Here is a 13,683-nt window from a genome sequence, read left to right as displayed (position 1 = left end):
CACGCTTATGAAAGAAAAAGTGAAAAACCTAGTGAAATAAAATTATTATTATATAATACTAATTAATAAAAAACTAAAAATGACTAAATTAAAATCTCAATCTACTTCACTAAGCCATAAAATCCCAGTGTTATTTTTGTATTACTGATAGAATATCATAGCTTTTAAAATATAAAAACAAATAAGATTCTATTTTTATATTTTCTTAATTCTTTTAGATTTAATAATTTAGTTTTGTTAATTTTTAATGTCTATATATATATATATATATATATATATAATATATATATTTTTTATAAAGTTTTACTTTTTAATTTCTTTAGTTTTAGTTATTACCTTAAAGTAAACTAAATGAAAATGAGAAATCTTTTTTTTAATTAACATTTATTATATTAAAAAAGGACAAAAACACAACTAAAACTTTTAAATTTTAATTAAATGACTATATAAAACCTAAAATATTAATAAAAACTATATTGTTTAATAAAAACTGTATTAAATTACTAAAACTAAAAGAAAAATCAATTAAATCTAAACAGAACTTAATTTTTTTTTTTCAAGTAATGACAATGTTTTTTTATGGCTTTAGTTTTGGTTGACAATAAAAACCCAAGTATGGACCAATTTATGATGTATGGAGTTTTTGTCCTTTTAGGACCTTGACAGTCGTGATCATTTTGAACCGATTTTATCCTGAAAAACTTCTTTTACAGTATGTTGCACAAAAATAAAATCAGGTTCAGAATGTGAACACAATAAACAGACATACACCAAAAGACAATCAAATGAATGATTAAACCAACGGAACAAACATTTGCTGCATCAGCGTGACTCAGCGAGAAAACCATCAGCGCCGACAGGAACGTGACGTACGACAATGAAACAACTCACAATGGAGAACAAATTTAAGATGAAGAGGACTGATATAGAGGGCGAACAACGCCTACAGCTGCAATACGGCTCACAATGCACTGCAGAACAATGACACGCCGAACACCTTCATCATCCCGCTCACGCAGACGCACAACAACGCTACAATAACCCTCACAGACACAAATGAGATCTTCACTACGTCATTCAAACACGCATACATTCACAAACACACATGAACAGACATCGCACAGCATCTTACCTCCTCCTGCACCGCTGATAAACACTCAAATAGCCGCCCGACCAGCTGAGCCAGCGGAGGAGGGGCGAGAGACAGAGACACAGAGACAGAGAGAGAGAGATGGGCTGCAGCAGCCAATCAGAACAGCAGCATGCATGTGCATTAACAGCAGTGCAGAGATTGTTCATTTATGAACCAGAATGCATGTTATTTAAAGGTGCAGTACATGATTTTTAAGAAGAAAAAAAAATCCTCCCCTCAGTGTAAACACAAATATGCTGATCGGGTCGTTCGCACTGCTGCTTCTAAATATTTTTCATAGTCGCACGCAGTAGTTTTCAGCCGCAAATGCTAAACTACTATTGCAGCCCTAATTTATACATCATTTTATTCCTAAAAACATGTGAATGTGTTTATTTTCTGATTTATTAAGCATTAAAAGAAAATCTAATTTAATATGGCAACAAAATCAAACAAGAAATTTAAACAAGTGTTAACAGTGTGTACAGTGCCTTGCAAAAGTATTCATACCACTTAATTTTTGTCACATTTTGTTTTGTTGCAGCATTATGTTAAACTGCTTTAAATTAGTTTTTCCCCACATCAGTTTACACTCCATACACCATAATAATGCAAAAGCAAAAACCAGATTTGCCAAAACATTTTACAAATGTATTAAAAATAAGCCACTGAGATAAGTAGATTGCATAAGTATTCATACCCTGAACTCAGTCCATAGTTGAAGCAGCTTTACAGCCTCAAGTGTTTTTGGATCTGATGTGACCATCTTTGCACATCTGCATTTGACAATTATCTGCCATTCTTTGCCTCACCTTTTACCTCTCCATCTCTGTCAGCTTGGACATTTTCTAGAGTCCTAGTTGTTCCAATGGTCTTCCATTATGGAGAATGCTTCTGTCAACCTTCAATGCAGCAGATTTGTTTCTGAACTCTTCTCTAGATCATTGCCTTAACGCAAGTCTGTCACTGAGCTCTACAGGCAGTTATCTTGGTTTTTGCTCTGATATGCATTTTCAGCTGTTAGACCTTTTCTGAGAGGTGTGTGCCAGAAAACGGTATGAATACTTATGCAACGGGATCTCTTCAGTTTTTTATTTTTAATAAATTTGCACAAATGTTAAAAACCTATTTTTTGCTTTGCCATTATGGAGTAGGGAGTGTAGACTGATGTGGGAAAAAAAGTAATTTAAAGTAGTTTAACAAAAGGCAACAACATAACAAAATGTGAAAAAAATGAAGGGGTATGAATAATTTCACAAGGCACTGCATGCTATTAGCCAATAAATCATTTGCATATTAAAGGATGTTCACTTCCAAAAAAAAAAAAAAATTACACACACACACACACACACACATATATATATACACTTGGGGTGTGCAAAGCAGCCTGTATTTGTGTCTGTATTTGTATTTGTTGAGGGGGGAAAAGTATTTGTATTTGTATTCGAGTAAAATTCAAAATAGACGTAAAAATAATGAGTGACGGGAAGCTATGTAAGGGATAATGTACAGGCAGCTGGTAGTTATCGCAGAAATAAGCCCCGACAGTGTGATCAGTTATATAATATTTATTTTTTTGCCCTCATAGTTCACTGACAAGTTTTGTACAGTAAATATGCTCACATATTACAAGTGAGAGATTTTTGAATGAAGGGTGCATTACTTGATTTTAAAATAATTGAAGGAAACACACACTATCTACTATCTATGATTATTTATTGAACATCAGTGTTGAACAACTGAAATTAAAGCACACATTGCTTAAAACGAACAGTCACATTTTTCTTAAATTAGTGAAAATAAATAACTTGCACTTTTGGAAACAAAATAAATTATTTTCAATGTTTCAATGAAAATAAGCAGTATCTCTTCTTAATAAATTTACTCTTGTATGTATATATATGTGTGTGTATATATATGTGTGTGTGTGTGTATATATATATATATATATATATATATATAATATCACAAGTTTTAGATTTTAGAAATGCACATTTGACAGTAGCAGAGTTGACAGCTGTTTCTGTGAGTATCTGTAAAAATAACAACAGCCTCATCTTTCATACATTTGCAGATTACCAATACCACGGTAAAGAATTTGTAATGAAAAACAGCATCCTGAAGACATTCAGTATAATTACAAATGCACAACAAACAACTGTAATGACTAACAAAAATATTGTTATCATATTCCATTACTCCTTTAATATATTTAGCACATTATTAATATAATAAAATTCTATATGAATATTTTACTTTTCTGCCAAGCCATGGTTACTGTCAGTGTTACTACAGTAAAACCATGGTAAACTTGTTTAATTGTTTTTTTTTTAATTGCCTTATATTGGCATTGTAAGCATATGATTTAAAAACATTTTTATATAAAATTATTAGTGAAACATTTTATACATCTTTATTTGACCTCAAAGTAGAGACCTGCACAGAAACAGAGTGCGGCGCGGGACAAAACTTGATGCGCGAGTGGGTAGAAACTCGTGTGTGTGCGGGATGCGGGAGAATAAAATGATTGGAGGGACTCCCGGAAAATAGAAATATATAAACATAAAATATCTAAAAACATACAAACTGTCATTCATCTATTACACAAAAGCAACACAAACAACTAATATAACTTAAAAATGATTAACAGGTGCAAGAATAGGAAGTTTCTAGAATGCAAGGCTTAAGTTAGAATCCACTCACCACTCAAAAGTTCTTGTGCACTGCTTAATATTGCGTGCGCACGAATCCACTCATTGCAACACACGAAGTGTAGACACTGTTAAATATTCATTGTGCATATATTCATTGTGTTATAAGAGTTGTATGAGATTGCGATGAACTGAGATGGCAGGGAGTGTTGTTTGCTCGCATTCTGCCACGCATGCACGCAGCAGCCCATGCTTGCTTTTCTGTTAAGATCGATGTACTCAAAAAATCTGTATAGGTAACTTCAATGCAGGCTTTTGCGGGCGGGAGAGGGACAAAACATGAATCTCACGGGCGGGAGTGGGACGAGATAACATATTTCCGTGCTGACTGAAAAATCTGTCACGCGCAGGTCTCTACCTCTAAGCATATCAGCTCCCGCGCCCCCCTCTGTGAACTCTGGCGCCTCCCTGTTTTTAAAGGGAAAGTAATCGAAATAATCGACCTGGAAAAATTTGATCGATTATAGGTTCTGAATGTCGATTTCGATTACTTTTCGATTAATCGCCCAGCCCTAATTTTGACACATCTGTATTTCTCCCAACTGTTCAAATTCACTCAGGACAAAACCGACGGCATTTGCATGAATACTTTCCAAGACGGTGCATTTTGACAGTACTTTACGTGTAAGTGTGTAGCAATAACATGCAAAAGAAAACATAATTCAGCATTCACACGCTGACTGAGGGTCGTTTTTGGTGAGCACGCTTTGGGTGTGTGTATGCAAAGAAACCCGCAGGCTTTCAAGTACTGGCAAGAATTTTAAACTCATGGCAATACTGAATGTCACTTTCGTAATAATGCATCGAGTCAGTAAAATTTCCGTCAACTGTCCCTGGACTCTGCAATAATTCCCGAGTCTGAAAAGCTCGAGTCAGAGTACAAGTCCAACTACAGTGAGTATATTATCTGTACATTTTTGTTCTGAAAGTGAACTAATCCTTTAAGACATAACATTTCAGAACACTTGTCTTAATGCACTGTGATTATGTCAAGATGAGCTTGAAACAGGGAGCACTGCAGCCAGCAGGTTAATGAGAGAAGTGTTAGTACAGCACACACACACACACACACACACACACACCTACCTTGGCACGATGCAGGTCAACTCCGTACATGGAGAGTTTCTTTGCGTTTTCCAGGAACAGCATGTCAGCTTCAGCAGGAGTCATTCCTCTGTAAACACACACACAGATTACTGCTAAACGAATGTTAACACACACCAACAGGCGCTGCATGTTTGCAGGTGGACTATTTGAACACTTCATATGAATATAAAGGAATGCACTCATTCTCATCGTTCTTAAATGACTAAACACTTACTTAATTGCTGGACATGACAGATGACTTCAGCTGCTCTAATGTTTAGATGTTTACACACACACAGCACCCTCTGTTGTGCTTGTGTTTCTGTCTGTGTTTCAGTAAACAAAGCAGGGCATTGTGGGTAGAGATGGGCTCAGAGAGACACACTGACTGACACGGATCTCTTCATCATTAATGAGCACAATAATCACACTGAGCTCCATGAATACATCTGAAAACATCCGTCTCTCCACCAGTGACTGACTGACACTCACCAGTGCTGTTAGCGTTATCTCAACCCATCAACAATCAGCTGTGTTAATTAAAATAACACAAAAATAGAATAAAATATTACATAAAAAACACATTAAAAACTAAAAAATGAGAAATGAGGAAATTAGAAACTAACTGAAATAAAGTTCAAGTTGAAATACTAAAATTACTAAAATTCAAAATATGAATAAATACTATAAATGATAGAAAAATAACACTCCGGTTTATTATAGTAACACAAACCGGTTTATCATAGTTCACTAAAACTAAACCTTTAACAAAATATTTGTTACTCGAAATAAAATAAACGTTAACAAACCTAAAATTAAACACAAAAATTATTTTATTTTAGCTAAATTACTAATTTTTATTTATTTTAACAATGTACAAAAAACCTGAAATAAACATAAATAATAAAAACAGACATATTACTAATAAAAAAATGACAATAAAAATGGGGAATAACCCACAACAAAATACTTAAAATTTTAAACTAAAATAAATATGGAAAATATAACTGCAAGCAGTGATTACCAGGGTTTAAGCGCTTTAAAGCACTTAAGCACATATACAAAAAGACATTATGTGGCAAGCCTTTTTTTGCGAATCCAGGTAATTTACCATAGAAATCTTATGTTTTGTAACATTTCTGATAGTTTTATCACCAGCTGTGGTCTGATCTCCTTAAAATTTATATGCTTAGAACATATAGTCACTTTATATGTTTAGAATTACCTGTCGCATGTGTTCACCAAGTTTCGTGAAGTTTTGAGTTTTTCTTTAGGCTTTATAGGATTTGGGTAAATTCGGACAGGCCCCTTTTCTAAACGACCCTGTTAGAGCTTCCCAAAGGGTAAATTTCAACATTTCAGGTTAAGCGAAAAACCTAGGACTATGTCTAGCCATGTCTAACAGGTGCTCAAACTTAATCACCCAATGCCAGCTGTTTTTTTCTATGTTTTTTTTTTTAGATACACACATATCCTTATAGACACTTGTGGCACTTTGGACCAAGCCTGTGCACATTTTCTTGTGATAGGACAGATGGTTGCGTAGCTTTGCCATTTTTATGTTTTTTTCTCTTATAGCGCCACCAAGTAGCTCGCGATTTTTGTCCGACGACCTCAGATTGAGCTCTTACATAAATGTGTTGAGTTTGATGAAGAGATCTCTTTCTATTCAGAAGTTATAGGCATTTTACTAAAAATGGCCCTGCCCCTTTTGAACATTTTGGAATCAAAATTTTTTTGATAATCATTGATATTTGCTCTCCAGAGAATCTTTCTGCTCTGGTTTGGTTCTGAAAAGGCGAAAACCCTAGGAGGAGTAACGATCTGAGGTGTGCATTTTGTCCAGTGCGAGCCAAGGATTTCAATGACATGAGACACTTGAGCCTGCCTTTTGTACTTTTGATCGCTGTAGCGCCCCCTTCAGGCTGAACAGGGCGAGCTTTGGTGACGTTGTTGGCGGTGTGAGTACTACCATTCCTCCAAGTTTCAAGTCTCTATGACTTACGGTTTCGTCTGAACAATCAGTTACATGTGGAGATGGCTGATCTGTGACCATTCTAACAATTACAGTTGGTTTCAGTGCTACAAGCTTGAACCCCTAAATATAAAAACTTCACATTGGAATGTATGTCAGTTACACACAGCAGCTTGTACAGCTATGACAGGAGTCCTCTCACGAGATGATGACAGAACTCACTTGTAGCTGCGGTGAAGCTCCAGGACTTTGTCCTCCAGCTCTTTGGTCTGGTTTGGGGCCAAACGCATGTCGTTGATATAACCGGATCCCTGCAGGTCAGCGTCATAATCGCCCACCTCCGACTGAACCGTGTAGGAGCCCAAAACTGTGTGAGTGGCGAAAGAACAAGGCAAACGTCCAGAAACCACGTCATCCCTCAGCTGCAGACACAGGTAATACCTGAGAGAGAAAGAGATGTATTTGAGTTTATACATCATTCAGCTGAGGTCTGACTATCAAACTAATAAAAACTCTAACTTTTTAAATTATTATTAATAAAAATATATAAAAAATGTAATGAATACAGTTTTTTTTTTTTTTTACTTTTTATATACTTTATATATATTTTTTTATTATTTCAGTTTTAGTTTTGGTTATTTTAATACTTTAAGTTTAACTAATAATATTTTTATATTGAAAACAATAAATAAATTAAAGCTGCAAGCAGCGATGACCGGGCCCTCGCCGTCTGTGCAGTCGCCATCCCAATAGCATCAGGAAAATGGTGCCCAGTTGGCACATGCATTCACAGTAACCCTTTGGACTAACCCTAACTATCTCTCCTCCTCTCTGACTCTTTCTCTTACCACCCATCCCCCTCCTTACCCTCAGCCACTTACCACACAAACACACACATAGAGTGCAGAGCAGAGTGAGATCAGATATGTTTTTTTTATTTTCTTTCATTCGTGGAGTTTTGTATAATTATGAAATGAACTGTGTTTGATCAGAATGAATAGTTATTTGTATGAAAAAAGTTTCAAAGAGTTAGGATGCTGCACTTTAAATATATAATAAATCATTGAAAATTGAAAATGGAAAATGAAATTCTAAGCACGCTATCTGCCTCAAAAACACAGGAAACAAATATTTGAATGTATTTTTTATTTTTATTTATTTGCCATGGCAACAGCATTTGATGCATCAGGGACGCCTTTACAGACTCTCGTCGGCCGTGTTTTTACATTATTCTCATGAAGTTTGAAGAAAATCGAGTACAAATAAATTGTTCATTGTTCGTTCGTGTTTGTAAGTTCATTAACCATTGTTAACCCTATTTTAAATAGTTACCATGTTTTATGATCTACAACCATTTTTAAATATTATTTTAATGATCTATAAGCATCTGTGAAATAATTATAAACAAATATATTAAAAATTAATACATATTAACTTAGTTGATGTATTTGTTTCTCATTCTAATTAAGTGAACTGAGCAGTATAGTGTCATACTTATAAGATTTTTTGTTCTATCAGTGAGAGTCTATATATGTATATAAATCATATAATTTTTCCTTAAAAGATTAAAAAAAGATTTTAATGCTCTTTAAGCACCTATACAAAACAATTATGTACACTGACAGTACAGTACATATCAACTGATTCTATGGATTATTGTCATTCCTATACACTGACAATGAGCTAAATAGCATTAGAGGTCAAACGATTCCTTATCTTATGAGGACCTCTAGTGTTCATCCCTGGTACTAGAGCTTTAATCTGACAAATTTATATGACACTTTTAATGTTTTTGGGGCCTCTGAGCGTGATAACATTTTGAAACTACACGTATTTCCTAAGAATTTCTTGTTCTTTATATGTAAAAAGTTTTGATGAGTTAGAATAATGCAATTTAAAGATATATGGAAATAACTCTCCATCTTTTTTACTGTTACTTTCATAAATCACCACATCAACACCGTTCAAGATATCCCAAAGCCGTTCACATTTTAACATCTTCAGTATCTTGGCACCATGTTGACAAAGTTTGGTGTGCACTGATTCTGCTATGAGTGATATGAATTTATTCAGCTATATTTTTCCAAAAATCCACATTCAAATCAAAATAGCTGACTTCCTGTTGGTCGTAGCTAATGGGTGTAAATTTTTTGCAAAAAAAATCTGGTGATCAAAAATTATAGTAGTTAAGAACTGTTAGTTTTATGGACAGTTAGAATGTTTTGTATATGCAGACAAGGGCTTTATGATGGGCCTGATTTGAATTTAGAAAAAAAAATATTTCTTAAACATGTTTGAAGTTCTTAATAGATTTCACTGTTGCACATTTAGTCTTTTTATTTTTTTACAGTAATGTGCATTTTGCAGTTTGTTTACATGGTGTACATTGGATGCACATATTTATGACTTCTTGTTACAGTATTCATTCAAAATAAAAGTTGTTTAAAATAAACAACTGTGTGCTGTCACGTCATGACATGTGCACCCTATTATTAATGTAGATGTGTATTTCAGTAATAAACTTAAGTAGGGGAGTTTTAAGTTACCAGCATTTATATCAAAATAGTGATCCCATGTCTGCAAAACTAACATTTTAAATTAAATATTGATAGCTAATCGATATCAAATCGAATTGAATCGAATCGAAACCATAAAAATAACAATCGAATCGAATTGCCAAATTGGTCACAACACCCAGCCCTAATTCACATCCTAATGAATAAACAACCAAGAGTTTAAATATTCCCTTCTATCTCCTCCTCTCTGACTCTCTCTTTCCACCCATCCCCCCTCCCCACTCTCACCCTAACACTCAAAAAACACACACCCACTTACCACGCACACACATAAGTGCAGAGCAGAGAGGGATCAGATTTGTTTTTTAATTTTCATTAATTCATAGATCTTTGTATAATTATGAAATGAACGGTGTCTGATCAGAATGACTAGTAGTCTGTATGAAAAAAGTTTCAAAGACTTTGGATGCTGCACTTTAAAGATATAATAAAATTACGGCTATCTTTTTTTACTCCGATTTCAATCAATCACCACATCAACACCTTTCAAGATATCCTAAATCTGCTCGCAATTTAGAATCTTCAGAATGTTGGCATCATGTCAAAAAAGTTTGGTGTGAATTGGTTGGTTTTGCCGAGAGAAGTATATAAAATTAAACAGCCTGATTTTTACAAATATCCACATTCAAATCAAAATAGCCGACTTCCTGTCGATTGTAGCTAATGGGTGTAAATTAGAAATGTTTCTGGCTTGAAGAGATCAATATATGTACCGAGTTTGGTGACTGTAGGACAAACTAAACCCCCAACTTTTGTCAAAAGGTGGCGCTATGGAGCGCCTGCTCCACGCCCATTTATGGGCTTTTATCAGTGTCTAAATATCATTAATACAGATGTGTGTGTGAAGTTTCATGAAATTCTGAGTATTTTAAGTGGCTCCAAAACACAAAAAGCTAAAGTTAAAGTTTGACACGTTGCCATGGCAACATGATAAAAGTTATCGATAATGCAATTCACAGATTCTCATTGGCCATGTTTCAACATTATTGAGATGAAGTTTGAAGCAAATTGAGTAAAATTAAGAGGTTGATTTAAAAGCATTTAGAAAACGTTGCGCTTTGTGCTGCCAGTTGGTGGCGCTATAACTTTGACTCCTAATAGTCACATCTCTGTGATCGGCATCATAAGATGAACAAACTGCTGAAGTTTGGTCAAAATCAGACAAAGTGTGTTAAAGTTATTAGACACTTCCTGTTTCTCATTTCTCGCCATAACTTTGTCGCCCCGCCACGGCCAAACCGTTCGAGATATCAAAAATCCCCTGGCAATTTTGCGTCCCCAGTGTCTTGAGGTCATGCTGACCGAGTTTAGTGGCAATCGGTGGAAAGGCTTAGGAGGAGTATTTCAAATTCCATTGCATGCGCTTTTTAGACATCCCTGAATAGCTGACTTCCTGTTGGGCGAAGCACTGACTTTGAGCATGAAAGTTGTTCGGCCCGATGAGGTCTATATGTGTATGAATTTTGATAAATGTAGGTCAACCGGTGTGTGCTCCAGAGTCCCTCAAAAGTAAAATTTTTTAACGCTGTGCCACGCCCCCCCCAGGTGACCCCCCCATGTCAAAGTTTGTCCGGCCCTGATGGCCGCAGTTTCCAATGTGTGTGCAAAGTTTCAAGAGTTTTCGTGTATGTTAAGGGCCCCGAAATGACCCAAAACCTTGATGAAATAATAATAATAATAATAATCCTTAGAAAAACAATAGGGCCTTCGCCCATTCTGGGCTCGGGCCCTAATTAAAGCTGCAAGCAGCGTTGACCGGGCCCTCGCCGTCTGGCAGTCGCCATCCCGATAGCATCAGGAAAACGGTGCCCAGTTGGCACATGCATTCACAGTAACCCTTTGGACTAACCCTAACTGTCTCTCCTCCTGTCTGACTCTTTCTCTTACCACCCATCCCACCTCCTTACACTCAGCCACTTACCACACAAACACACACATAGAGTGCAGAGCAGAGTGAGATCAGATTTGTTTTTTAATTTTCTTTCATTCGTGGAGTTTTGTATAATTATGAAATGAACTGTGTTTAATCAGAATGAATAGTTATTTGTATGAAAAAAGTTTCAAAGAGTTAGGATGCTGCACTTTAAATATATAATAAATCATTGAAAATTGAAAATGGAAAATAAAATTCTAGGCACGCTATCTGCCTCAAAAACACAGGAAACAAATATTTGAATGTATTTTGTATTTTTATTTATTTGCCATGGCAACAGCATTTGATGCATCAGGGACGCCTTTACAGACTCTCATCGGCCGTGTTTTTACATCATTCTGATGAAGTTTGAAGAAAATAGAGTACAAATATATTGTTCGTTGTTCGTTCGTGTGTTAGTTCATTAACCAATGTTAACAAAAGAGACCCTATTTTAAATAGTTACCATGTTTTATGATCTACATCCATTTTTAAATATTATTTTAATGATCTATAAGCATCTGTGAAATAATTATAAACAAATATATTAAAAATAAATACATATTAACTTAGTTGATGTATTTGTTTCTCATTCTAATTAAGTGAACTGAGCAGTATAGTGTCATACTTATAAGATTTTTTATTCTATCAGTGAGATTGTATATATCTATATAAATCATATAATTTTTCCTTAAAAGATTAAAAAAAGATTTTAATGCTCTTTAAGCACCTATACAAAATAATTATGTAAAAGTACACTGACAGTACAGTACATATCAATTGATTCTATGGATTATTGTCATTATTATACACTGACAATGAGCTAAATAGCATTAGAGGTCAAACGATTCCTTATCTTATGAGGACCTCTAGTGTTCATCCCTGGTATTAGAGCTTTAATCTGACAAATTTATGTGACACTTTTAATGTTTTTGGGGCCTCTGAGCATGATAACATTTTGAAACTACACGTATTTCCTAAGAATTTCTTGTTCTTTATATGTAAAAAGTTTTGATGAGTTAGAATAATGCAATTTAAAGATATATGAAAATAACTCTTCATCTTTTTTATTGTTACTTTCATAAATCACCACATCAACACCGTTCAAGATGTCCCAAAGCCGTTCACAATTTAACATCTTCAGTATCTTGGCATCATGTTGACAAAGTTTGGTGTGAACTGTCTGATTCTGCTATGAGTGATATGAATTTATTCACAGCTATATTTAAAAACACAGGAAACAAATGTTAAAGTTTGACATGTTGCCATGGCAACAGCATTTGATGTATCAAGGACCCCTTCACAGATTCTCATCGGCCGTGTTTTGATATTATTCTGATGAAGTTTGAAGCAAATTGAGTAAAATTAAGAGGTTGATTTAAAAGCGTTTTGCAAGCAACACACTTCCTGCTGCCAGTTGGTGGCGCTATAACTTTGACTCATAATAGTCACATCTCTGTGATCGGTATCATACGACGAACAAACTGCTTAAGTTTGGTCAAAATCAGATAAAGTGTGTCAAAATTATTAGACATTTCCTGTTTCTCATTTCTCGCCATAATTTGTCGCCCTGCCACGGCCAAACCATTCGAGATACCAAAAATCCCCTGGCAATTTTGCATTCCCAATATCTTGAGATCATGCTGACCGAGTTTGGTGGCCATCGGTGGAAAGGTCTAGGAGGAGTATTTCAAATTCCACAGCTTGATTTTTCCAAAAATCCATATTTAAATAAAAATAGCTGACTTCCTGTTGGTCGTAGCTAATGGGTGTAAATTAGAAAGTTGTCCGGCTTGATGAGTCCAATATATGTACCGAGTTTGGTGACTGTAGGACAAAGTAACCCCCCAACTTTTGTCAAAAGGTGGCGCTATGGAGCGCCTGCTCCACGCCCATTTATGGGCTTTTATCAGTGTTTAACTGTCATTAATACAGATGTGTGTGTTGAGTTTCATGAAATTCTAAGCATTTTAAGTGGCTCAAAAACACAAAAAACTAAAGTTAAAGTTTGACACGTTGCCATGGCAACATGATAAAAGTTATGGATAACGCCCTTCACAGATTCTTATCGGTCGTGTTTTGACATTATTGGGATGAAGTTTGAAGCAAATTGAGTAAAATTAAGAGGCTGAGTTTAAAGCGTTTCAAAAACGTCACGCTTTCTGCTGCCAGTTGGTGGCGCTATAACTTTGACTCATAATAGTCACATCTCTGTGATCGGCATCAGACGATGAACAAACTGCTGAAGTTTGGTCAAAATCAGACAAAGTATGTCAAAGTTATTAGGCACT

At 35.1% G+C, this 13,683-nt stretch overlaps 1 protein-coding gene across 9 annotated transcripts in view; it reads right to left on the bottom strand.

Moving 5' to 3' along the window:
• Positions 1-13,683, bottom strand: part of epb41l3b (erythrocyte membrane protein band 4.1-like 3b) — a 77,496-nt gene that overhangs the window by 28,214 nt on the left and 35,599 nt on the right. For 8 of the 9 annotated variants that reach the window (XM_073849025.1, XM_073849022.1, XM_073849019.1 and 5 more), the window contains exons 7-9: positions 7,127-7,345; positions 4,930-5,017; positions 1,133-1,177 (exon numbers count right to left, since the gene is read on the bottom strand). In XM_073849025.1, coding sequence (XP_073705126.1) covers positions 1,133-1,177; positions 4,930-5,017; positions 7,127-7,345 — 352 coding nt within the window. The remainder of the gene's footprint in view (positions 1-1,132; positions 1,178-4,929; positions 5,018-7,126; positions 7,346-13,683) is intronic. The other variant, XM_073849021.1, reaches the window with a different exon arrangement.

This window comes from Garra rufa, chromosome 10 (assembly GCF_049309525.1).
Source record: "Garra rufa chromosome 10, GarRuf1.0, whole genome shotgun sequence".
In the NCBI taxonomy this organism is placed as follows: Eukaryota; Metazoa; Chordata; class Actinopteri; order Cypriniformes; family Cyprinidae; genus Garra; species Garra rufa.
Note: the sequence above shows the minus strand (reverse complement) of the source record. Positions and strands in the feature narration are given on the sequence as shown.